Source organism: Gobius niger (genome assembly GCF_951799975.1).
Source record: "Gobius niger genome assembly, chromosome: 11".
NCBI lineage: Eukaryota > Metazoa > Chordata > Actinopteri > Gobiiformes > Gobiidae > Gobius > Gobius niger.
Window position 1 is genome coordinate 25409743 of NC_136862.1, and position 27581 is coordinate 25437323.

Below are 27581 nucleotides of genomic sequence, written 5' to 3' on the forward strand. Positions count from 1 at the left end.
TAGGGGAAACGTACACAGACACGGGGAGAACATGCTCCACACAGAAAGGGTGGGAATCGAACCCAGGACCTTTGAGCTGTGAAGCAGAGGCTCTAACCGCTGTGCCACCGAGCCCCCCACTTGAAAGAATGGAATGTATTATCTATCTGAAAAACAAGAAACAAGAAAAAATATTCTTTGTCTAAAGCTGAAGAAGATTCAAAAAGTTTTTCTTTCTTGTTAGAAGAAAAATTAGCATGCTTTTAGCAAATATATCTGAACAAGAAATGGCTAGATTTTATTTCCTAAAATAAGATTTTCTTTTCTCAAGAAAACTTTGCTCGGCAAGACATTATTACTTTTTAGGGAAAAAATAAGAACTTATTTCTTAAAGTAAGACATTTTTTACTTGCTTAGAATCCACTTTTTGCAGTGCAGGTGATGTTGATGAAATCCAGACAATTTGACGTGTTGTTGAAGTCGAAGAGAGAAGTGTGAAAGAATTACCTGTTTGTTCAATGCTGTTTTTTAAACGGTTATCGGTTAAGACAAGACACGGCAGGTGAAAACACAGATTTGTCACACAATGGTCAATGTTTAGTTTCTTCGCTAATTCTCTTCCTTAACGTCTTGGATTTAATGTCAGAGTAAAAGACAAAACACCCTTGGGAGGCTTATCGAAAAACGTTTTGTCCACCAGCAAGCCAGAGATTTCCCATTCACAAAAATTGACATATTTGATATTCGACCGAGATGACGCTGTAACTCAAATATCACACATTTCTCCTCGAAAGACAGTGGTGATAAGAGACACTGAACTCTGCAAATTTCACTGAAGACATGCCATACTTACGTTTCTTCACCCACTTTGACAATAGACTGTAGGGCCTTGGCAAGCTTACATCTCTAACAATACGAAGCCTTTGCGTTACACAAGCCTATTCAATGTCACACCTGGAGATGCTAGCCCATTCTGCTACACGCACCAGCGGATTCCGTACAGAACGAACGCAGCAAAACAAACTCGAAACCTCTCCACGTTACATAGAAAAACCGACAGCAGCGCTTTGCCCGTGCGCTGGTATAGTCACTGGGGACAGACGGGGGAAACGCGAGGCAGCGAGCGGGGCGTTGTGAGCGAAGTGCCTCTGCCTGCATTATTCAAACGACTGGCTTCAGATACATACGCCTGTAGAGATTTACTCATCCATTTACATTACACTGGTTTGCTGCTTGATTTCAGCGAGAGGTCGGGCATTAAGTGGGCCGAAAGTGCGACTAAAGAGGGTTCCTGTGTCGCTGGCCGCATAGGTGTGTGCTTAATGCGCAGAAGAATTACACTAAAAGGTGACACGTTTGTTAAAGGAATAGGCCACCGTTTTTATATACTAAGATATGTTCTTACCTCACTTTAGTCGAGTTAATATATCCCCGTCTGGTCATTGTCCGCGCGCTCTGTCACGCAAACGGAGCACATACGCAGCCTCTCCCATATGTGACATAGCTCCGAAAAAGCTCACGATAGAAGCTACCAAGCTCTTCCACGTGTTCCCTATTTAAATAAAGTTACGTGAAGTGTTTTCATGCGAAGTATATTTACACAGAAATGTAACGTGTCGATTTTATAAGCAAATAAAAAGGGGGACTATATTGTGAGGCGTAATGATACGAGGAGCACAGCGTCCGCGTAGTAACTCCTAAAGACTTCCCCCCGCTCACTTCCGTCAATAACCTTTAGGAGTTACTGCGCGGACGTTTTACTCCTCGTATCATTACGCCTCACAATATAGTCCCCCTTTTTATTTGCTTATAAAATCGACACGTTACATTTCTGTGTAAATATACTTCGCATGAAAACACTTCACGTAACTTTATTTAAATAGGGAACACGTGGAAGAGCTTGGTAGCTTCTATCGTGAGCTTTTTCGGAGCTATGTCACATATGGGAGAGGCTGCGTATGTGCTCCGTTTGCGTGACAGAGCGCGCGGACAATGACCAGACGGGGATATATTAACTCGACTAAAGTGAGGTAAGAACATATCTTAGTATATAAAAACGGTGGCCTATTCCTTTAAAGTGGAAAGGGCATATTAATTTAACCTTTGACCCTTTCAATGTGTTATATTGAATAGTCATTAACTTTTGTGGTTTTGAGTTTGATGTGGGATTGAAATTGTAGTAAAATAAAGCAGGCCTAAGTTCGATCCTTGAGGGACGCCACCTAACTTGTACAAGCAATTAACTAGCTTTTTATTGACTATTTGCGAACACTATCATTTACTTTTATGGTGTTAGTTGGTGGAAAGTTTTTAGAGGAAAATGATGTCCCAGAGACACAGTACATACTTAAAAGTAGTGGTAATTGTAGCAGTAGTCGTAGTTGTAGTTGTAGTAGTAGGCGCCTTTCTGTCTGGATTTTTATTTTTCTCATGTTCTCCTTGTGGCTGCGTAGGTTTTCTGTTTGTGCTCTGGTTTCCCATGCGGCAGGGAAAAAAAAGCAAAAAAGATATGAATCAAAGTGATATGTTTTTAAATGCGCGACGTGTATAACAACGGAGCAGACGACACAGGTGAAAGCTTTATGCACTAAAGTCAAAGTCAAGACAGTTGCAGCCTCTTTTTATTAGTTGTGGTGTGAGATTTTATTCATATATTTTTTTTTTTAGCGGTCCCATGGACATGTTGATTATACAAAAAGAAAAGTGTCCCTTGTATCGATCGCTGCCGCTATTAAAATGTTACATTAAAACGAATCAGACTTTTGAACGACTCTTTGAAGTGAACAGATCCAAAAGACTCGGCTCCCAGTAAAGAGCCGTAAAGAGCCAAACTGTAGGCTTAGTTGTAGTGCAGGTAGGAGTAAGCAAGAGTGGCAACCCGGGATCCTGACTTCCTGATAAACTTTAATATTCCATAAATGAGGCTAATAGCGCAGAACATGCAATTCCATGTAACTGTGCAGTCAACCGTTTACAATATTGGCAATAGTTGAGAAATGAGCTGATTATTATTTATTTATTTTTGACTTGTTAATTCGATCAGATACTGCGAAAATGCCAAACAGTTTTGAAATCAGTCACTCAGTCGAGCAAAGACAAATAATCATGTTTAGCAAATTGCACTAAATGAATAATGCAGCTAAACCTTTAGAGCGACAAATTTAATCTGTTGATTAGTTTGGGAACTTTTCTTTTAAATATTCTGGGTCGTCAGCAGTCTTACCGCGGTGCTTTGCTCATGGGATTTTATTAAAGAACAAACTGATTGCGAAATAGCTCAGTATATACGCACAAATACGGGCTGCAAATGACCAACGGCATTTCTATTACTGTAAACACCGTAACCAGCCCACCTGCACACCGCCTGCATCATTATTTATGTTCGAGGCACCGCTCATGGCGCAATTAGCAGCGTAGCTTCAAACGTCGGGGGAGAGCGGCCCCGTAATCAATCCCCCATTGGCGGGATTGGTGTAGTGCTTAGGCAAGAGCATCCCGGGACAGTGACTGATGAGAGGAGGGGCATTGTTCCACTCCGGTACAGGCCCACACTTTAAAACGGTTGGTCCTGCCTGTGAGTTGAGTGTTGGAAGACTAGTAGCATTGGCTCTTTGAAGACTAGTGTATCTGACACCTTGGATGGCAGGTCTGTGTCAAAACCTGGTACAGTACAACAGAACTTCATCAAGGCAAACCAGGTTTTTCTTCAGTTATTTCCTATGTTTGTTATAATTAGCCATTCGATTTGTGGTTTACATTACACTACAGAAAACCAAGAAGTTTCAAGTGCACCTTTTAAATGCATTCGGAACAGCGGGCAAGGAAAGCATTTCTCTTCTCTGACTCCCTAGTGGGTCTTCAAAAGGCTTGCTGTAATATGGAATCTCATATAGACTTTGCATTTCCCCCAAAAAACAACTGAAAAGTCTGGCTCCAAAGAGTTTCTGAAAATATATCTTCCTCCTGTGACACCACTGAGCGGAGTAGCATACTTTTTAGCCACGCTGACCTTTCTTTCATGGATTTTGAAAGTTTTGGCTTTGGACTTACACTGACAGACCCTGGAGAACTGCGGAAGCTTGTAGCTCCTCTCGCCCGTTTGCCCTTTTCAGGAACACGGTCATCATGGATTCTCTCTCAACCGGTGTTATTTACGTAAATGGGAGGTGTGAGGGATGACGGTCTAATAATGAAATGTTTGCGGTCTAGAAGCATTCGCAAGAGAAGAATCACAAGCATTGCAACCTTTAAAATGTGTTAACTGTGACCATTAAAATTGCAATTTCAGTTCAGTGCGGATTAATTGTGCAATTCCAGTTTAGTTTTGTTTTCATCCTGCTGTAAATACCGGCAAAAGTATACTTCATTTGGTAAATCCGCATCCTTTTTTCATTTTGTCGGCCTTGTCTTATGTGTGGCACATAAAAGGCACATAACTTCTATTGTCACTTGACCCCTTTTCTTTATCACGCCTTGTCAAAACACAGGAAGCTGATCATTGGCTTCCTCTTGTTTGTCAGCGAGGCATGCCCTGGAATGAGGTCAGCAGTTCCCACCTGGGCTGCGCTGCGATGAAGCCGGGGTTTTTTGTGGTGTCTTTGCTCTTGTACAGTGTCCATATACCCTTGTCTTTGCTCTGTGGCCCGGTGTTTAATAATGTCCCGATCTCCTCTGCGAGGGGCTTTGTACGAGTTACAAATCGAAGTGGGTTGCAGCACCTTCAGCCCAATAATTGACCCCCGCGCTGAATTTTGAGGTTGCAGTTGTGGGCCAGACGATGCCATGGAGCGCTTTGCAAATTCTAGTTTGTCATAGGTTTTCAGTCTTATTGTTGGTTCTGTTAAGCTCGAATGAAAACAGCATTGTGATGTAGTGTACTGTATATGTATTTACTAGTGCCCTAGGTGTCCCGCCTCTATTTTGCTATATTACACATGACAGTTGAGGGTAAAAAGGGGTGAGGAGAGATATTCAGCAAACTATTGGAAATATGAGGAACACCGACGCGTGGTGCAGCTAACTTCTCCACTGTTAAAGGGGCTAGATACAAGTTGGCCATTTTATACTCACTACTGCCACCTCAGGTCGTATGTGTAACTGCACCTTCTAAGCATGACGGCAATTCGGACCCGAAGTAACAGTTGTGGTGAACAGGTCTGGGCTCATTCTAAACATTAGGACATGGCCAGAACATGTAGGGGGAGGAAAATACTTAATCTTAACTTTTTAAACTCCGCATAGTCCCTTTAATGATACATTTGCCTGATGCTGCGTAGATGTAACGCTAAATGCTCCTCCTCTGGTGGAGTTATCAGATAGCCATGGGGTCAAGACATGGATCTTCACTTACAGAAACCTCAAAAAAATTAGTTTACACAAAAATGGCAAAAACAAACAAACACTGGGGACAGTAGACCTTTATCAGCAGGAAAAAGTTGGTTTATGGATGGAGCTCTAACATTTTGGCTCTAAAATTCAAGCATCCAATCATCATAAACTTAAACCAATGCCTTTTTCTACTTATTCATGCTGCAATGTTGGGCTGTTGAAACATCAACTGGGAACCACTGTCTCTTCAAGATTACTACAATAACAATACGCAGCAGCCACTACAATTTGCAGTGGAATAAAAATGAAATTGCCTTTGTGTGCCCAGTGACTCAACGAAAGCTCCATTCACAATCATTAAATCGGGATGTGTGGGCATATTGCATATTAAGAGTCATCCATGCAGTTTGTTTCTGTGCATATTTTAACACATGCTATTCATGCATTACTTTATTGTTGTTTATGCATCTCTTGGCTGAAGTATCGACTATGAAATGTATGCAACTGTTTCTTTTATGTGTATGATTTTCAGTTTAGCTTCTTTGTCGACTTAAATTGACCTATATAGAGATTTGCATTGATGGCATTGTTTGTTTAGCTGGAGCATTACCTCATCAAGTGTTGCCGGGCGGATCTCAGCGCGTGGGGGTTATTTTTAGAGAGTTAATCAAGTTAACATGTTCAGACTGACACGCTCAGTATGATATCCTCTAAAGTGTGCGAGAGAGCGGTGATTGCTTCATTTCAGCTCATCAAGCCATACAAAGTAAATAGGGCTCGTCGTGATCTATGCCTACAGTATATTTTTATGGAACATTGACGTAGGCTCTGTTATATTAGTTTCAGGTCAGAAAGCTGCATGTTTTATGGAATGGCAGTGATGGGCCATGGGGTGATTCTGGTTCAAAGGAGTTCAGCGTTCAAAGGAGCGGAAATTGGAATGTGTGAAACAAGTTTCAACAATAGGTAAAAAATGATGTACGTTGTGTGGTGTGTCGCGAGGTTCAATACTAGGACATCCAGATCTTTTTTTGTTAAGGACACACACTCACACACAATTATATTAAAGCATTCTTTTTTTTTTTGTATGAATATAGACAAATTCGCATTATCACAGTTGTAGGAGACTTCATATCCATATTGCAAGAAATCACAGCCCAGCAAAGTCGCAGAGGTACGCCATCTGACTGTGACTTTTTTTGCTAGCACAGTTTAAATCAGAAATGCATGGCAACTTACACATGCACAACAGTTTAGATTCAGCCTTGATTTGCATAACTTAACTCCACTGTAATATTGTTGTGGTTGTGTTCTAACAAAATCTGCTGACAAAGTGCTAACTTTTTTGTTCATGCAGTATTTAATAGAGCGCTCTTTGGGGGTCATTTACCATGCGTTTGCTCATGTGCAAGAGTCATTTAAGCATTTTATGTAGAGTAACTTTTTCTAATAAAAATGTAATACAGGCTATTTGAAATGGTAAATTTGGTGCAACATGCCCAACAAAATTGCCATTTACGAACTTGCACTCCCTATTTGGCACCTGTCTTGATAAATGACCCCCTAAGTCTTAATGGTTTAGTTATTCATTTGTCTTAAGAACCTTTTTTGTATGTTATGTGATCTAGAAATCGATCAACTTCCCACAGAATTAAGTAATAAAGAGTCATTCATAAAAAGTTTGGTAAGTCCCAAAATAGGTGTCCCTCAAGGAGCGTACTTAGGTCTGCTTTATTTTACAATAATTACAGTATATAAAAAATAGTCAAAAGCAGTTACATCAGTCAAAGAGCGTCAATAATTCTCGTAGCACTTCAAAGCCTGAATCATTGAATGGGGATTTTGTTGTTGTTGTCGTATTAAGACTTTGGTATAGTGTGCCAAAAATGTGTATCTCTCAGGAAAGGACTCTAAGCCAAGACGTATCTCTAATAGCAAGACACTTTTCCCTGTTGCTTTGACTCTTTTGGCACACACACGACTTCAATCCTATTGTCAGTGGAACATACGTTTTCTCTTTTTTTTTTTATCACACCTTGTAAAAAAAAAAAAAGAAAAGAAAAGAATAAAACAGATGTTGATAATGGTTACAGACAGGAATATGTTAGGTGTGGATTGGTTTTCACAAGAAGAGCAGCATGATGCTCAGACCTGTTAATGGGATTGCGACAGCATCACGACGAGCTCGCTATCCCTGAAAGTTTTCTGTTTTTAGTTTTGTGACGTCATCCGTGTTGGATGTTAATAGAGACTTAATGCCAGTGAAGTTTAACAATAATCTATTATACCGGCATTTAAATATAAGCTCAAACATTGTTGGACTAAATACACCCGTGGCATTTTACCATATTTAAATGAATGAGTGTTGTTTCACTGGTGGATGACCTGCTCACATGTTAATGTCTGCAGAATTTGAAGGGGAGGGGAAGAGATTGCACTTTATTTGAGAGGGCAGAGAGCAAAAAAAGATCAAACTATCTACAAGTGTGTAATCTTGATGTCCCTGTGCAGTTATGGAGGTCATGTTGGGTGAGATACTGATCAACTCTCACTGCTACAACAAGTAACTCTGAGAGGATTAGTGTTGACCTTTCTGTATGTGGTTTGTCATTTGGACGGATGGGAGTATTAGGGCTTTGCAGTCATGTAGATTATACCATTGTTCGTCAACATGTCAAACTAAGTGATTCAGCTTATTCCAATCGATGACCTATAAACATGCAACTCTGAGACGATAATAAAAAGCTCCTAAAAGTTAAGCACGGTTTTACCCATCATCAAATAACATATGTTGTGAGTTTTGTTTTGGTCTGTTTGGGTATGTTCCAGTCCATACCCCTTGATCAGGCTAGTTCTGATCATTTTAGCGCTTTAGCATGTGAGCAGCCTTGCTTTTAAGCTTGTGCCAAATGATTTCACTCTGAACTGCTCTTGCAAAGACTAAAGACTGCTACTCTGCAGGCAATTTGCACACACATAAATGTCACAATGTGGTAGTTTTGAGATGTTGTTCTTTTACACTGTATTCTAAATGTATCTATGTGCCATGCCAAAGCTAAGGCGCCGGAAAGTACTTTCTGCAGGTCCTTCAATGTTATAGTGCTTTAGTTTGCTGGCTCATAATGTGCGTTTTGGTGGCAGACAATATTGCACGGACACCGAGGTCACTGACTCACACTTGTTTTCTGATGTGAAGTACGAGGGACACCGTGTGCCTGTTTTACATGTGGAACATTAATTTTCAGACAAATTAACATAACAAGTGGTGTGCCGCTTTAACCACACAGTGCATCCTGGCAACGCGACGGAGATATATTAATAAACCTGATCATGTTTCTGTAGTGCAATGAAGTGGACTGTGATCACGCGAACAAAAACTGGACACTCTATAATGAATGTTGAATATAATACTAAACCCGGACAGTTGAGTAATGACTTTGCTTGGACTTGCTAAGAGTGTGGTGTTTAGTGTACAACGAAATTGAACCTTTTTGTTGCTGTCTTTGAAAGATGGCAATGTCTTGATTTTTGTAAATGCTTCCACAACACTCAGTTTACCTCTTAACCCCCGCTTCAACAGAGCACATCTTCTCCAGTTCAGTTTTACCCAAATCTAAAAGCTTCTCGATTGGAGTTTAACACCTCATTTGAAAGCTAAGACCTACAAAACTGATTGTCTCTTATGTCGCGTTGTCACCGATTTTTTTGGGGGGGATTTTTTTCTCTTTTTTAATGCTTTTTTGTCGTTTTCTTGTCATGCTTATGTCAGTTTTTCATCGCATTTTTGTCATGTTTTTTGTCACTCTTTTGTGGCTTTTTCATCCTTTTTTGACGCTTTTTTCATGAAGCTTTTAGATTTGAGTAAAACCAAACTGGAGATCCGGTTAAGGGGTTAAGAGGTTAATTGCTACCATTATACAAATGAAGGTCTAACAACGTTTAACAAAAAAACACACACACAAAAGTGGAACATAGACAATAGATTTGCCGTCTAATGAATGTGAAGTTTCATAGTGTAAAAACAATGCTAACATTATCTGTACATTTTGATTGTTCCCCAACTTATTTCATTACGATCAGAGCAACAATTTCTGCTCTAAACACCGGAGAGGTCATAAAACCCATTAAGGTTTTACAGGTCTTCATTTGTTGCATGTTCCCAGTTGTAACATGATTTTGGTCTGTATTTTTGGCTCAAACCGCCGCCCTCTCTGTCTCTCTCTCTCACACACACACACATATGTTTGCTGGCTACACGCTGAGCTCCCCTGTGTCTCCTGTAGGTCAGTCCCGCTGTGTGGAGATATTGCTTCTTCCAGGGAGTCCTTGCTCAAGGATATTACCACTTCACAGGTCGACACACTGCTTACAAACACATGGGCGGCGCCAAAGACATAAAACAGAACTTGTCATATTGCAATTTGTACTAGTTTAGTTTTATACGTGTATTGCATGAATTCATTATGCGTATGTTGTACTACTGTATTTCTTTTTTTCCCCCTTTTCTTTACCAGATGTTGCTTTAAGTAGGGCTGGACAATTAATTTAAATCAGCAAATCACAAATATTGCAATTTTGAAAGCAACACAAAACTCAAAGGATCTACTATGTAAAAGAGCTCTACAAACACGGGGTGGGAACCTCTGGGTACCTCACGATTCGATACGATACATGGCTCATGAGAACCTCACAATATGCCGATAATCAATATATTGCAAAAAAAGTACCTACAATACACTGCGATTTTCAACGAAACGTATGCAATTTTAAAACTTGTTTTGAACAAATACATGATATTTATGATTTGCATTGCACCCCCATACTGAATAAATGATCCCTGACTTAAACACTGAAATGGGTCTACTGATCTGTGAATGGCATCACTTACATTTAAATAAGAAACCACACATATATCTGTGTGACAGGGTGAGATCCAAGTGCTTAAATTGAAGTGCTGCCCTCTACTGTTCTGACTGAATTCTTGATCATTATTGACGTCTATTGTGAAAACAGTGGAGCACTGCAACTTCAATATGCATTACGCTGGTCATTAATATGCATGACATCATTAAAAGTATCGATGTCAGAATCAGAATGTCCTGCAAAATATCCTGATAAATCGTTACACCGATATATTGTCACACCCATACTACAAACATCTTCTATTGTGGTCCTCACTGCCCATATAAAATGGCCCGAGGAGCAATATGTGATGTATGTGGAAAGTAAAGGACGGCCCAATTGATTTGATTGAACAGTTACTGTACATGTCATTTATTGCTCATACTGATAGAAGTACGTCAGGAAACGGAGAAAAAACAACAGAGCCCCCTACTTCCACAATACAAAAAGGAATTCAAAGTAATTGTAGAAATGACTGGTTGTAAAATGTGGCCATTTATTGTCATGAACAGTGTGAGCATACCATATAGGACACTCTGAACAAGTGACAATTTTTCTTTGCCTTGCTCTTGACGGCTAACCTTCAATCAGTGCCTTATGACAGTGGAGATTGAAATGGCCATCAATGTCTCTCTGGCAATATGAAAGCACCCTAATCATCTTTGTCCTCCTCTGCCCCCTCTCTCTCATCCCTAGCCCATTTTTCTAAATTGCCTCTGTACATCTCAAAGTAAGAATGTCTAAGGATGCTACAGTTTTACGGTTCAGGGTGGACTGTTAATGTCATGTTACCATGGAAGTTTGCCATGCCAGGGAGCACGAGCAAACACTGTCCACAGCTAAAACCAAGAAAGCTTAGCAGCCCGATCAATACGAGTAAATACATCCAGCACAGTGTTAGGGGGAAATATATAACACACTTTAGTTTCCAAATGGCTTTTATGGCTTTTATGTGAACAATAACTCCAGAAGGGCCATTTTACATTTAGAAATCTCCATTGTTTTATTATTACGGAAAGTGCTTGGAGTCTGAGGAATCAGGTTTGACCCAATCCCAATCTCTGTATTGTCAGATTAGTTTTGAATTGGGAGGAAACACTGTGGTAAGATGATTCTCAAGCCAAAGTGAATAAGGATGCACAGTGGAATATGTGGAGTTGGCCTTTCTCTTTATGGTCAGGAGTTTGAGGAGACAGTTCAAGAGACAGTTCTTTAAGGTAATGGTCTTTAGAGGAAAACGTACAACGTGGACCGAGACTAAGAGCTTTAGATTAGACAGAGCAATTTATTGATTCGGCGACTGAATTTAGCAAACTCAATTTGGGAGAAAAACACCAACAGACACTGATACACAATTACAAAGTAGGGATGCTACTTGGCGGCAACTTGTGTCCGCTAAAGTATGCAGAAAACTAGAATCTTCTTTTCTAGCTCTCCGCGCATTCCTCCATGTGCAATTGTGTTTAATTAAGTAAGTAACTCTTGCAAGGGGGTCAGCCTGAGGTTCCCATGAGCTGCAAAACTTGGTGTACCATCGCAGTTTTCTCTTTAGTGTCAGGGCGAAGGTTAGGGTTTACGATTCGGATTGGCTTCGGAGGTCTGAGGATGGTCTCTGGGTGGCGGACTTATAATTCGAAGAGTACCCACAGAACATTGCCTGGGTTCATTTGTGGGATAGGGCATGGATGTGTACAGGGAACAGCTGTACTGAGGCTGACAGGGCCGCTCCTCCCCGAAATCTTGGTGAGAGGACAAGTACAGGGAAATATTTTCACGGCGGAACCCTTGCAATTCCTACTAATCCTACGAAAGCTTACCGTCACCAACACATGAAGGACCAGTATGTCAAAGTCTGTCTTTATCATCGTACCGAACCACTTAAGCATTGACACATCTTAACTAGAAACCAGCGCTGTTTCTAAGTGAAATAAACAGAGGTGACTTATCGGAGGCATTCATAGTGGCTCAAATGGGCCTTATAAGCCCCTGCAGCTGCCCCTGTGTGCTTCCTGTGTCAGATTTACTCCACGCGGCGCTCAAGCTGTTCTCTATACACAGCCTCGGTTTATACACACACTGTACACAGGCCTGCGGGGAGCGAGCACGCATGTCACTCAGCTCTATAGGGATCCTCTGTCTATTATTAGGGCACTTCAGATGCTCCCTATGCCAGTTTCCTCGTGCCCTGTCGCGGTCGGCACGAGGGCAGCGCGGGGCGGGAAATTGAAAGTCACTTGTTGTTGGAGGGCTTTTTTTGGAAATGTACAAGGGGGTGGGTAATAGAGTGTGAAGAAGAAGAAGAAGAAGAAGAAGAAGAAGAAGAAGAAGAAGAAGAAGAAGAAGAAGAAGAAGAAGAAGAAGAAGAAGAAGAAGAAGAAGAAGAAGAAGAAGAAGAAGAAGGATTGAGTGTTAAAGTTTGAGCCAGTGGGATGTAAAAATATACAGCATGTGTTGAGAGTTGAAGCGTTAAACAATGCAAGCATCAAAAAATGATTTCTGCTTTTGGTTGGAGCATTTACTCGAGTAAATGCTTCATTGATTGGTTGTAAGTTTCCGAAGCTATCTGCTCAGCTTGTGTGATCTTGATGGCACAATTAGTTTTGAGTATCGTGAACAGAGCATGAAACAGTGTCGAGGGTGAGTTAGAAGCAGTGGACGGGAGCGGACTGCTTTAGGATTCAGTGCAGCTCCTCAAGGTCAGAGAACAGAGGAATGGCTCACATCTATCACAGTTTAAACCATTTGGACGCAGAGATGTGGCGCATTCAATGCAAATGTATAAACTCCATCTCCATTTGTGCGAAAAGGGTTACGCTCCACAATGGGTGACGTTTTTGGGGGAAAACAGAGAGGCCTCTATACTGGGAACAATATGGTCAGCAACAATGGAGCCCAGTTGTAGATTTTGAGCCAGGTTTTGGTCTGGAGGTTTTGGTTTTAGATGACTTTACAAAGGGTGTTCACTTGCCGTTGGTTGGTTGGTTGGTTGGTTGGTTGGTTGGTTGGTCGTTTTTGTTTCTCTTTCAACCTAAGCTTCAATTGTAGGTTGACACTAACAGGTCTGGTACTATGCATCACGTTGCATCTCAAAAGACCCTTAGACTCCAGACTGTTAGACAATGATCGAAATCACTCGCACATGCATCACTATGATCTCTTTTGCATCTGTCGGCTCCTCTGAGAACTACGTCAACGTGAGGCCGAACTAGACTGAGAAGGCCCGATCAAGAATGTGAAAACAAATGATAAGCCCGCCGCTATAAAATGATGGTTAAAAAAAAAAAAAGGGGCTGAGCAGATCGAGATGTGGCACTGGGAGGTCACTGCAGCTACTGAAGTTATGCGGACGTGGAGAGCCGGGAGAAGAAAAGCAATTTACATCACTTGGTCCACTGAGCTTTGCGACGCCTTTCATTTAGCCAGTCCATCTCCACAACGCCACCTCCACAGCCCTCCCCTCCTCGTCCTCCTCCATCCCATCCCCGCAGCTACGAGCGCGCCACGCCGCTCTCAAATGGAAAAGCGGCTCGAAGGGCACTGGGAAGAGAGAGCAAACCTAACAGTATTAAGTCATTCCAAGTCTCATTGCTCTCTTCGCTCCCCGTAGACTTCGAGAGACTTCATCGCCCTTCCGCACAGCAAACTCCACAGCCCCCCGAGCCACACCGCGCACACGTATTTATTAACTGTTTCCGCGGCACGGGAGCTTTGAAGCATTTGTTGTTATCCGCCGTACGCCCGTATATAAAAGCAGTTAATGTTTTTTATTCATGCAGGTCCGGAAGGGGATTTTCTGTATTGAGAGTTCAACCCAGGTTTATGGCGTAATATACAGTTTGGTTTGTAGTAACTGGGTCATAAATTCAATTGCCTGGTTTATGCTTCGGTGTACGGGGGGGGAGGTAATGCTAATGTACCAGTTTTAACAGAAAATGTATGAGGAATGTGTGAGACGGAATTTGAAGAAACAGCTGCATTGTTCTTGATTTTGTGCCATCTAGAGGCCACAAAGGCAACTGCACTGTCGAGCAATCTGTTTCGACATAGGCCACTTGATAAACAACTAATCTGAAGGATCGTGAATTCATTTGTCACAGCGATATGTGTTCCGACTTCATTAGAAAAAGAGTCATTGGCTGTAATGCAGATGAAGTTGGGTACGTACAGCGCTGGTTGTTGACTGGTGGTCGGGATGCCACCAGGGATCATTCTCATGAAGTTTTTTTTAAATTGTTTCGGCGAGACACGGAAGTGGTCAATGTTGAGATGATAGCCACAGTAGTTTTCTCTCTTAACATCAGAAAGGTTAAATTCTCCATTTGCAATGCTTATTTTATGATGTATCGTACGCCATCAAGCAAGGAAATAAGCAAAAGGTGACTGAGATGACGCTGTAATCCAAATATGGTCATTTCCTTTCTGGGTGACACACATAAAACGTATGGTTCTCTTTACACTCCGACAGCAATATCTACATCAAAGGAACACGCCACCGTTTTTTTACATATTGAGATATGTTCTTACCTGAGCTTAGACGAGTTTATATGTACCTGTCTGGTCTTTGTGCCCATGGAAGAGTTTCATCGCTTATAACTTCACCCCCCGTTTGGAGCTATAGGAATATGCTGGGAGAGGCCACATGCTGTGTGTGACTGAGAGCACACAGTTCTTCCCTACTGTGACATGTTCTTACCTGAGCTTAGACGAGTTGATATGTACCTGTCTGGTCTCTGTGCGTGCCCGCGGAAGAGCGTGGTAGCTTCCAACTTCACCCCCGTTTGGAGCCTTGGGAGAGGCCGAGTGCTAGCAAAATCTTTGGTTGTTTTGCGTGCACAAAGACCTGACAGGTATTTTAACTTGTCTTTATCCATTATTTAGACTTCATTGCTGAAAATATGGACAATTTGGGCCACATAAAATGACAGAAAACCTTTTTTTCTTATATTTATGTCAGTAATCAACAGCATCCATTTCAAAATGATGCCTCTACATGTGTTTTTCCCCCATTCACCTGCAGTGACTTGTCTTTATACTGTAGGTTGAAGAAGGTGCGTCCCAAAGCTGTACTGGTTGAGAACCACTGATATAAAAGATGTTCATGTTGGACAATACTCTACTTAAGTCACTTATTTGTTTGCCCCATGCCCGTCTTTAGTCTCTTCACACACAGAACTGCCTTATTTCGATCCATATCTTAGCATTGACAATAACTTTTGGAAAAATGGGGAAAAAATGTAAAGTGTGCGTGAGCTTTTCTGTGGCGATAACATGCAGTGACGAGCTCGTGGACGGGCCAGCCCTCATATGATTGGGGCTGAGAAGGTCATGTTGAGCAGCTATACAGACTATTTTTTATTTAGACACGTCATTCTTCAAATTCTTTATGAATGTCCAAATACTCTTGCAAATAGTATACTTTGTTAACAATAGAGAATGCGTGGCCATGCACAATGGGGATTTTGTGCATTCATGAGAGAGGCCGTCGTTCCTCGTCCAAGCTGAACCGTAGACTTGTTTTTCGTGCTCGGAAATGTCAACAAGCGAGTTGGCACAATTTGTCAGGCTGAAAGGCGGTGACTGACCATACATAGACCTCCCAAAACTGTGGGCAATTTGACTCAGTGTTCGCCGATAATGCGATCGGGGTTGTAAGAGTTATCAAACACAAAACAAAAAAGAAAAGGGACAAAAAAAAAGGCTTTACAAAGTTTTACTGAAATGTGCGTGGTTATAGTCTATCCCATACGCACATCCCAAGAACTCCTCTAAAACTCGCTGACAAGGATATAATTTATGCAGTACACCAATCAAGAGACTTACATCAGTAGAATGAGATGTCCTAGTTAAAGCTTTTGAACATTTTTTTCATAGAGCTGTAGCCTCATACCGTAATGCATCGATGCAGTGCCTTTCTTTATTAATTTCGTCTCGTCCACGTCCAAACTGAGGTAGTATAGTTCTCTCCAAGTATCTTTGGCTATGGATATTAGCTGTAGCCTCAGCTAAAGGGGCATAGATACAGACGGCATCGCTGGAATCACCCATATATGGTCATGTTTGAAGCATTTGAGGGGGAAAACAAAACGGAGAAAAATCCATACTCCAAAACTGCTTTAACAAATGCTGAATTATGAATATAGTTTTCTACCCAATAAGTGGTTCAACAGCCCATAATTTGCCCATAATACCAGGAGTAGTTTGGCATCCGCACAGTAAAGTGAAGATTACTGTGCGGATTTCGAACTACTCCTGGTATTATTACGCCTTACAATATAGTACTTTTATCCGCTTAGAAAATCCACATTGTTTAATTTTGTGTAATTATACTTTGTAGTGTAACACTTCACGTAACCATATTTAAATAAGGAAAACGTGGAAGAGCTTGGTAGCTTCTAACTTGACCAGTTTTGGAGCTATAGTGGAGAAGGGGGAGAGGCTAAATGCTAACGCTGTCTGCGCTGTGTTTACGTGATTGAAGGAACGGGGGAAGACCAGACAGGTCCTAAAGAACTCGTCAAAGCTAAGGTAAGAACATATCTCAGTATGTAAAAACGGTGGCCTATTCCTTTAAGGACCAATTGTCGGAATAGCGGTGTCAAAAAGTGTCGGATTGACGGGATGTCGCAATGGAGGGATGTCGGAATGACGGGCCGACCCCAGCATTATGCTACATGCTAACGCTAGCTACGACTGCCGTCTTTCCCCCCCGCTTCTACTGAACAATCTGCTGTGGAAAAACATCCATATTAGCCGATTTAGACACGACTTCATTTGTGTATGATAAATAGTTTCATATTCCACCAGAAAACAATGAGAATCAGAAAAAGAATGTATTTTCCAAAACGGCAAGGCCACACCTCCTTGTATGACGCGATGCTGTCTGCAGGGTTGCCTGGTCTGGGCAGCCAAACCCACCCAAAAATATCTGAGAAACCGCAGAAAACCCGCGAACATACAGCGTGGCTGGAATTTTCAATATTGTTTACTAGTTAACAGAGCCCATGTGCTCCTGCGATGATGAGAAACCGCCCCCTATCTCCCTCCCGTATTGAAAAAGCAGCTCACCGAACCTTGGATTTGAGATTTTGTCATTCGAGATTAGCCTGGCTAACACCAGACTAAAATCACAAGTGATATTTAGTCTGGGGACCACCAATTCATTTTCTCGTAGGAGAGGTGTGGTTTACGATCATCCATAGTCGTTTATTGGGCGATACGGAAGAAAAAAAAAGTCTATCATGCGTCTGCACATAGCCATAGCCAATCGTATCATCGTATGAGATGACATATGACGTACCCGCTGTTTTGAGCTAAACTATTTAGAACAAGGTCTAAAGCTTGATCGAAAAATACCATCGTGTCTGCTGCTGTCATGTTGGATCAGTAAATACACTCTTTTTAAAAATCTGTAAATAAACGTCAAGCTTCCGTATATCGAACAGCGCGTCATCGTCTTGCCTCGTACTGTGATTGGTTCCCAAATCCATGCGAAAATTTCGGCCATGGTCCCCAGGCTGTTGTGCAGTTTGAAATGATTCGAGCGCTCACAGCAGCATGGCGTTAGCCAGGTTAATTCGAGATAGTGATTTTGATCAAATAAAATAAGACAGAAATAGCTAATTTTACATGTTACATCTGACCTGGCAACCCTGGCCGTTTGTATCTATGGGCCACTCCTTGACACTGAACGGCTACAGCTAATATCGCCTCTAAATTTAAATGTAATTACTCTCATCCCATGGTGCGTTATCGGCCGGGGTAGATGTAGTTGGGCAGTTGGATTACCAGAATGCTAAAATGTAGGTGTAATCGCAATTCAAAATTTGCTCATAGGCTTAATATAAATATCGGTTGGCCCTGGTGCCACCCTGAAGCATTTGACGTCAATGAAAAATGAAAAAAAATAAAAATGGACAAGACTCAGTCCAGTATCAGTTACTGTATGTAGCTATAGGAAGTTTGACCCCCCAACAGAAATCACACGGAATTCATTGAGAAGTCATGGAGAAAAAGGCTCAGCATGAAAAACATGCCAGTTCTTCCGTATGTTCTGCCGAGCTCAGTGGGGTCTTCCATTGACTGCTCACTGGTTACGACAGATACAAGCCTGTGCACTGCGTTGACGGCTCTCGCTGTGACATGGTGTGCCGGTAGCAGGTCAGGTAGGCTCAGTCAGCACGCCACACACAAAGGACACACTGGAACATATTCTCGAGTGGAGGCCGCCGGCTCAGGAGATACTGAGATACTACTTTAGCATTCACTGCGTGCGACTGGGGCAACGTCAAGAGAGGAGTCGAAACATGCGAGGCTGGGATAAGTTATGCTAGCTCGTGTTTTATCCTTTGATAAATTACAGCAGGCTACAGACAGTGTGGCATACTTACGAAATGTATCCAGTCCAAACATTGTAGATATGACAGCGTGTGTTAAAAGATAAAAGCCAGATAAAGCCAAATTAGCCAAATTAAGTGGTATACCCACCTACCTACTACAAAAGTTAGGGAGGAGATTGGAGGCCAGGTAAATTAGTAACGTCTGCATTTTGTCCAAGATTAGCTGTTTTGACAATGATGCAGAAGTCTATTACAGGCATTTCAAGCCTGTAGTTTGGGAGCGACAGGCCTTTTCTCAGTGACACAAATGATTTTTTTCTCATATTTATTTGTTTTTGCCCTATTGTGCACCAAATAAGTAATGAAATATGAACATATTGAACCCTAAAGGGATATTTCAGGATTTGTTTTACATATAGCCTCCTTTCCTAGTTATCCAGAGTGTTGTTGATTTCTGGAGATATTTTTTTTTTATTCATGCAGTCCATATATTTGAAGAGTTTAGTGGCACTAGGCTAGCGCATGTCTATGGTAACTAGTAGCCTGCATTAAAAACAGTCTGACCTAAGCACAGTGCTCTGAGGTAAATCACTTATAACACCAGACTACCGATGTAAATGTCTGTGTTGACTGAATACATTTTTAAATATAACCATTTTGCATTTAAAACAACTTATATTTGACTTCGAGATCGAGTGAGGAGCTCAGTTACCCGGGAGGAGCTCGGAGTAGAGTCGCTGCTCCTTCACGTTGAAAGGAGCCAACTGAGAAGGCTAGGGCATCTGTTTCGGATGCCTCCTGGTCGCCTCCCACGGGAGGTGTTCCAGACATGTCCTAGTGGGACAAGGCCTTGTGGAAGGCCCAGGGCACGCTGGTGGGACTATGTCTCCATGTATCTATAAAAAAATCATTTTTGCCAATACTGTAATTTTCGCTTCTTTTTTCCCACCCTTTGAACCTTGCGGCTTGTACAATAGTGCGCCTAATTTATAGATTTTTATAGCTTCGGACACCGGGAAACTCCCGAGCACAAAACTATTTGTGCGTGCGCCACCACGCTGAGGAGGGCAGCACTTTGGGTTCATTAAACACACATGCGTTTAAAGAATAATATAATCCAAGTTCTTAACACACTTTAATAAAAGTGAATGTACCCGTAGGCTGCTGTTCTCTTGGTATAACTGACTGCACACGAAGAGAAAAGTGCTTGTGCTTGGAACACATGTGGCTTATACACGAAAAAGTATGTGAATGCTTTGGAATTTCTCACATTTCTGCCTAAATGAATGAATATTTTTCCAGTAGTGCTGTGGAGCATCTGAGAGCTCTTTCGCAAACCAAAGTTGAATAGTTTGGGAGGAACACACAACGTCATGTGAGGAGGACAAATGAAACAGCACATCAACATCTTTACACTATCCCCACTGGGAAGTGTGGTGCAGGGAGCATCATGGTTTGGGGCTGTTTTGTTGCCTCAGGGCCCGGACAACGTGCTATCATCAATAGAAGAATTTATTCACAAGTGTATGAAGATATTTTGCAGAAAAACCTGACATATTCACAACAGCATGGACTCCCTTGTATTAAATATCTGGCGGATCCTTCTTTCCTTCCTTCAATAACTGCATTTCTGTTGCAGATTAGACGCTCACAACGATCAGGATGAATCTTGGATATTCCTCTTTACAAAACTGCTGCAGTTCAGTGAGATTTCTTGGCATTGATGCTGTATAACATATGATCAAATGTAATTGTTTAGGTGGTATTAGCTTAAGCAGACACTGTTTAGTCGTTCATGTGATTGTGTTGAAGTTCAGACCACTTTAGGCAGAAATGTGAGAAATTCCAAAGCGTTCACATGCTTTTTCCTCCCACTGTAAAGGTTATAATTTAAAAAAAATGTTATGAATGTTGTTGGTGCAGCTTCTATTCAGGTTCTCTCAATAGTCCAGAATCTACAGTATTTTGTCCGAGATAACTGAGAGGCAACATTTCAATAGCGTCCAATGTCGAGTTGTCAGCCTCTAGTCTGTAACTTCACAAAAGTCAATGGGTGCACTAGATTTGAAATGTCAAGTTTTGGTTCATACTGTACATTTTTCATAATCAGGAGTCAGACCCTCTTCAAGCTGATGACGGAAAAAGATTTGAAAAGAGTCAACCGGCGGCATTCTCGATTTGTGCAAACGTGTGGTAGCCTCACCAACGCATTTAAATTCCAACAGACTTCATAGACAGATGGATCAAACCTTTTCTGTCCTTTTCTATTGTTTGCGGATAGACATCGGAATTACTTTCTGACACAGCGCCTCACTTTGTACATGACTTTAATGATCTCAGTGTACTGTCAGCTTTGGCAGATGCTTCCTTGTCTATTCGCTCATCACTCTTCTTCCGCTGTTTTCTATCTGCCGCCGCTTCTCTCTCCAACATTTGTACATTGATGGTCATTATGGCTGCTGTTATGACAAGCCTCCCTTTGGATTTCCATTTAGTCAGATGCTGCGCCAACCTCAACCTCCCACGTGCAAAGAATAGAAGACGCGCACAATGTAGCTGTCGTTTGTCCACGCTAAGTCCTACACACACGCGCACACACACACACACACACACACACACACGCACCAACCTTCATGTTATTCAAGAGTTTTTAATAATACGCACTCAAGCAATGACAATGGCATCACTCATAGGTTTCAATAAAAATAGCACCGACAATAGCACAAAACTGTCAATTTTCTTCTTCGCGTCGCTTTCAAAGTAGCTCGCTTTCATGTAAAAAAAAAAAAGAAAAAAAAAGAAGGAGAAGCCACGCGGTTGGCAGGATGACAGAAGGCTTGTATAAGTGAAGCTTATTATCAATGCGGCTGTGACAAGTAATGCAATTCGCAGCACAAAAGGCTGTCCCCTATTCAATCCGTGGCTCCAGGAAACAATCGGAAAGCCGGTGTAATCCGCACTGCCAGGTATAAGTCACACAACACGCTGCTATTTTTCCACATCCCGGATTAACCCAAGATTATGATCCTTGAAATTTCATCTGTGCGGGAGTGGTGGAAAGGGTGAGTTCAAGTGGAACCAAAAAAAAAACAAACATTTAGATTAGGCCCAAGCACAATTGACATGGTGTCTTGCTCACAAATCAATCCAGAACATGCACTAGAATATAGAGATTCTAATATATTGTAGGGAGCCATTTAAAGGTCCCATGTCATTCTTTACACAACTTCAGACACCTTGGTTTCGGAGGTAGGGGTCTCTTCTTTCCCATGACATCTACTTAGAGTTCTTCAGTAACTCATGAATAGGCGTCGTGATTGATGCTTTTTAATACAAACTCATTATGTTGAGGAAACAAGAGCAGGGGACAGCAGTGACTTTGAAATGAGTTTTATCCAGGATAAACTTGAAATTAACGCGATATCAGACACTGTATGATCAGCAGTGTTGAGCAAGTTACTTTAAATTTGTAATATATTCTATATAAACAGTTACAGCCTCTAAAAATGTGGTATAGTTGTGTTACATATTACTGTTTCAAAAATGTTAGACTACTTTCAGTTACTTTTGAGTTACTTTTGACAAAAAACAAACTGGAAATAGCTAGAATGCCTCTGAGCAAGTGATTTTTGTTAGTATTTCAATACATACCATTTAAAGCAAAACTAAGTAACTTGTTTACCTTAATAAATCCTGTTCGTAGTCCCTATGGGGGTAATACAAGCGTTTATGGGATGCTCGGAGGGTCTTTCATCTCCCCCTGGTGTCTCTGGCCAGAAAACCACACTAACAGGCTAACGGGCAAAGCTAACTGTGGGATAGTGTCACTTTAAACAGTATTTCTCTCCCAAGGACCACAACCTCAGATAGTATGCACAAATACGTTTATTAATATTTTTACAAAATGGAAATGCCGTTCTGGGGATTCGAAGAGGTAAGATCCCGGGCTCGCGTCCCCTGTAGGAAAAGCAGTAGAAAATTAATAAAGGGAGGGAGGCTGGGGCCGGAAACCCCGAATGAGAGAACGAGGTCAGTAAACGGGGGGCTTAAATGGCTGCCAGGAAGGGGTGTCAAGAGGTGTGGTCCGGCTCCCGCACCTCAGATAACTGCTCATCTCCATTTATAGCCAAGTTTGAGTGAAAAAAAAGTTTCTATTTTGTAATTGTATGTGCAATATCCCTCTCTCCCTTCACCTTTTCTGTCAGCCTAGTATTAACTCTGACGGACAACTAATGCGCTTATGGCCTCTAGGGGCAAGAGTTACTTAGTACTGCTTTAAAGCAGTACTAACGTGTTTACCTTAATAAATCCTTTTCGTAGTCCCTTTTGGGGGTAATACCAGTGTTTATGGGATGATTGGAGGGTCTTTCCTCTCCCCCTGGTGTCTCTGGACAGAAAACCACACTTGCAACTCAACTGCCACCGGACCTGAGCAACCAATACACACTAATAGAAGCACGAAGAAGCAGCTAACAGGCTAACGGGCAAAGCTAACTGTGGGCTAGCATCACTTTAAACAGTATTTACAGCCAATTTTGAGTGAAAAAATGATTTCCATTGTATAATTGGATGTACAATATCCCTCTCTCCCTTCGCCTTTTCTGCGTCAGCGTAGTATTTACTCTCCAAGACAAAAAATCGCAACTTGCTACGACATCTGCAGTTGCGCTTATGGCCTGTATTACCGTATTACCGTATTTGGTAGTTATTAGTTACTGAAAAAGTCATATATATTTGTACTGTGTTACTTTTGTAATACGTCAACAGCCCTAACTCTGGTGATGAGGCTTGTCCTCCCTCCCAAGTGGCTTTTGTTCTCTGCACTTGTTGCACTCATCTTTCTGATCATCCAGGCGAGGCAACATTCAAAGAAGACATTCAGTAAAATACTGAAAATGCTTTTCCTGAGATTATTTCAACACAAATTGACGGGTTTTTTTTGCCATACCATTAATACCTTGTTCCAACATCTTTCATGTGGCACTCTCACCAAATCGTCGACAGAATATAATCCAACTTCCACAAAAAAGCGTGAACCACAGATTACTCTCAATGCCCACATTTTCTTTTTTTTTCCTTCCCCGCCCTGAAGCAGTGAATCGCCAGCGTTTGTGTCTGTTACGTGTCGACAAATGCACAGAGTGAGAAGTGCCCCTGCTGCTCGGTACATCACAGCCAGAGCTCCCCCCCTTTGATGGTACAGCGTGTATCGATGAGTGCGGAGGAAATAGTTTGGGCTCAACTGCATGGCAACAAGCATCTCCGCGGCACGTGCACATGGGCGCAGCGGGCAGGAAGAGGCGAGTGTGTAGCGGTTACATAAGCACCGACGGGGGAGAGGAGTGAGAGTACGGAGCACGTGCTGGAAAAGAGACGAGCTGGCCCCAATTATTCCACCAACAAGTTCATTCCGATTACATCTGTAGTTAAATTAAACGCGTGAGGAGGTGGGAAGAAGCTGAGGCAGGTTTACATGTCGAGCTCCTGGAACTGGAGTTGATTCCTGTTTTCGGTCAAGTCTCAGCCATCGGGATTTGGAACAGGTCAAGCAAGGACAGGATTCATTTATTGCTCGGGACTTGAGAAGGGATCAATTGAGCCTCACTTGTTGTGTTTCATGTTCACTTTGAATTTGGTCAGTGTGTGGTATGGCTCTCGATGCATGGCTGGATTAATCCTCAGCATGGTCAAGAGTACCGTACCTCGATGGGTTAAACGCAGTACCTGAAAGACCCCAGGTTGTTCCGATACAGATAGCAGTGGTATTATTGAGGTGCCTAAACTGCCAACAAACTCATAAACACAAGCTGTGGAGAACCTACAAGATCTGCAAGAAATCTCTAAAGAAAGACGTTTTGTGACAGACTTTGCTGTAGTTTTTATTCACAGACTAGTATCAGTATTGGCTGCTACCCCGGAGCCTGAATGTCATAATAAAAGGTATTGGAACAAGGCTATGTGGAAGTCCACGTGGTCTGCGAATCAAGGCTGGGACATAGTTTCTTATGTAAGGCAAAGTTCTGCCGTGATTAAATCTGTTGGGGTAGTTGCCAACCCATCGCCAGATCGTGAACTTAAAGCTTGATCAGCAACATTTAGTTGGCGGATGTTTTGGATAAACGGGGAAGACCCAAAATCCATGGGGGAAAGCAGCACAGAACTGCGCACAGACAAGGCACCGTCTTGCTTTGAAAAATGCTAGACACTCAGCAACTGTGAGTTTCTATATACCTATTCTTTGATGGCCTTCGACGAAAAGCCAAGTAATATATTTTTTGTCTTCATCCTCACCCTCAGTGACACTGCTGAATAATTTATCTGTCGTCTTTAAAAAATTGAGAGGAAGTGTCTGCTCCTCAAAGCGAAAAATGTATAAACAACAGAAAGGCAACAAAACCCCATTTAAGTCAACTAAGACGACGCGTGCCAGTCCCCTAACCTCCATGTCCCAGCGAGGGGCAGGATGTCAGATCTGTAGCCGTCGGCCCGATTCAAAAATGCATGTTCAGCCTCTCCCGCAGGAAGGGGAAAGGAAATGCCAGTCATGACAAAAGTTCCCCCAGACAGCGTGTGGATTTGAATATTTCATGGTGATCGGTAGGAGTGCAGTGAGTGCTTTGCTTGACTGTTTTGCCACGTCCTAGATTTACTGTTTGTGAAATAAGCTGCATCTGATCAACGTGTGTGGGGCTTTGGATATTCGTCAACTTATCAAAAAGGTGCTGTTTATGTAATTATGTAAACTAGTGTCTATTTTTAGACATTTCTATCAAACTCCAAAATGACCACTGCAACTTCATTCCTGGCCACCAGTGCATACTGTTGTAGCCTTCTTAGGAAAGACATTTCAATCAATCAGTCAATCAAAGTGTATTTCGATAGCACTTTACAATAACACCAGGAAGACCAAAGTGCTTCACAGAAAGATAAAACCAATTCAACAGCGTTGTGTCCGCTTTGTGAGCGCAGCGATGTCTGAAAGTGTGAGTTCTTTAGAGTGGGAGGATTGTTTCTTATTTCAAACTCTTTTTGAGGGCCTGTTGTTGTTGAAACAATGTTGTTTGTGACCATGTCATTTTAGGCAATTTCAACACCTAATCTGTGAAATGTTGTCAAAGCAAATAGAGCAGATCGGTGCAAAGTATGTGAAATACATTTTGGAAAATAGCCAGAGGTTATTATCATTTGTGGTTCTACTACACGTCCTGGCTGTGCACACAAATAAGAAGCTGAAATAATGCTACAAAGCATATAATAATAATAATAATGCATTGGTTTTATATAGCCTTTTTCTAGACCCTCAAAGATGCTTTTACATTGCACTATTCATTCACTCCATACTCGGTGGTGGTAAGCTACTATTGTAGCCACAGCTGCCCTGGGGTAGACTGATGGAAGCGAGGCAACCAGTCTGCGCCATCGGCCCCTCCGACCACCACCAACCACTCACTCACACACTACATTCGCTAGGCTTCCTGGTGTTGCCAAATAGTCTCCCATCCATGTCCTGCCAGGCCCTTCCCAGCTTAGCTTCCAAGGTCTGACGGGATTGGGCATAGCAAAGGCGGTATGGCCACAATAGCAGATATATCTGTCTCCTCATTTTGTACTTTTATAAAAAGTAATCCACACTCTGTCCTACCCTCATGTTTCCATGAACAAGGAATCCCCAATTGCTTTGTAGTTGGAGAGTGTATCCCATTTGCTTTTAAGAGACCCTCATCTAATATTGAAGTCTTGTCTAGTCGTCTGAGTTCAGTTTCAATCCAAAATAGCTGTAGTTGTAGAAAATACTCTATTTTCTTTCTCTGGCTTAAATTTGTTGTTTGTTTTTCTTGGATGTCTACCCCTTTCAGAATACGTACTACAAAAGCAGGTCGTGTTTGACTTGAGCTCTTTTTATAATGCGCAGTGAAGACACCAGTGGAAATGAAGATTTTTAGGATGTTAATGGCAGCCTACTTCAAAGACGCAATCAGAGCAGTCGTGTTCCCCATTCGCTTGCCTTTTTGTGTAATGTCTCTCTTCTTCTTCTTCTTCTCTCTCTCTGCCCTCCACTGCCCCCCGTCTGCGCCCCTACAGGACTACACGTTGACCATGTACTTCCAGCAGGCGTGGCGGGACAAGCGTCTGTCCTACTCGGAGATCCCCCTGAACCTGACCCTGGACAACCGTGTGGCCGACCAGCTGTGGGTCCCCGACACTTACTTCCTCAACGACAAGAAGTCCTTTGTGCACGGCGTGACAGTGAAGAATCGCATGATCAGACTGCATCCAGATGGCACGGTGCTGTACGGGCTCAGGTGAGGCTTACAGCTTATAGCTATACAGATGGCGATTAATCAATTCATTAAGTGCAAAAATGACTATCTGTTGTTATGCGTGGTAACGGCACTTTTCCACTTACGGTGGACCGAAAATGCAGACGGAGTTGATAAATACTCTACGGCCCGCGACTGAAACTTATTTGCGATCTTTGTGTTTTGCGTGATACACAAAATACAATGTCCTGAGCAAACAAAGATGGATATTGGCCTGGCATCTGATTGAGCTGGTTCAATACAGCCCGGGGTCTGTTAATACTGCTCTCACGAGATTTGTCCCAAAAATCTCAGTGGCTTTTTTGACACTTTGGATCGATTCAGGGTTTAGTTGTGATATTGATTCACTTCGGTCTGGAGTGAGTGGTTTATCACGGCAAACTCAAAAAAAGAAAATGTTTCACTTACTCCAGGTGAAATTGCAGGTATGTCGACAATCAAATGGAAATGTGAAGGATTGGGATTTGTCCTTTAAGGGGCCTAAGTTATAACGATACTCTCGTCAAAAAACATGTCTGGAGTCCTTTTTCCTTCTTATTTTCAAGTTCAGACTAGCTTCACCAAACTTGTTTAGTAATTAAGTAAGAAAGTATTGCTTTATTTGTCATTGTTCTACCGTACAACATAATGGTGTTCAGGTGTTAGTCCTGAGCTGTTGTGACTGAGCCGCGCCGCCGCTGTGTGTCAGCCTGACCAAGATGTTCTTGGAGGTCGG

The 27581-nt window shown here is 42.1% G+C and overlaps 1 protein-coding gene across 1 annotated transcript in view; it reads left to right on the plus strand.

Annotated features, from left to right (window-relative positions):
• Positions 1-27581, plus strand: part of gabrb2b (gamma-aminobutyric acid type A receptor subunit beta2b) — an 80295-nt gene that overhangs the window by 14991 nt on the left and 37723 nt on the right. The window contains exon 4 of the mRNA XM_079565982.1: positions 26628-26848. Within this exon, the coding sequence (XP_079422108.1) occupies positions 26628-26848 (221 nt within the window). The remainder of the gene's footprint in view (positions 1-26627; positions 26849-27581) is intronic.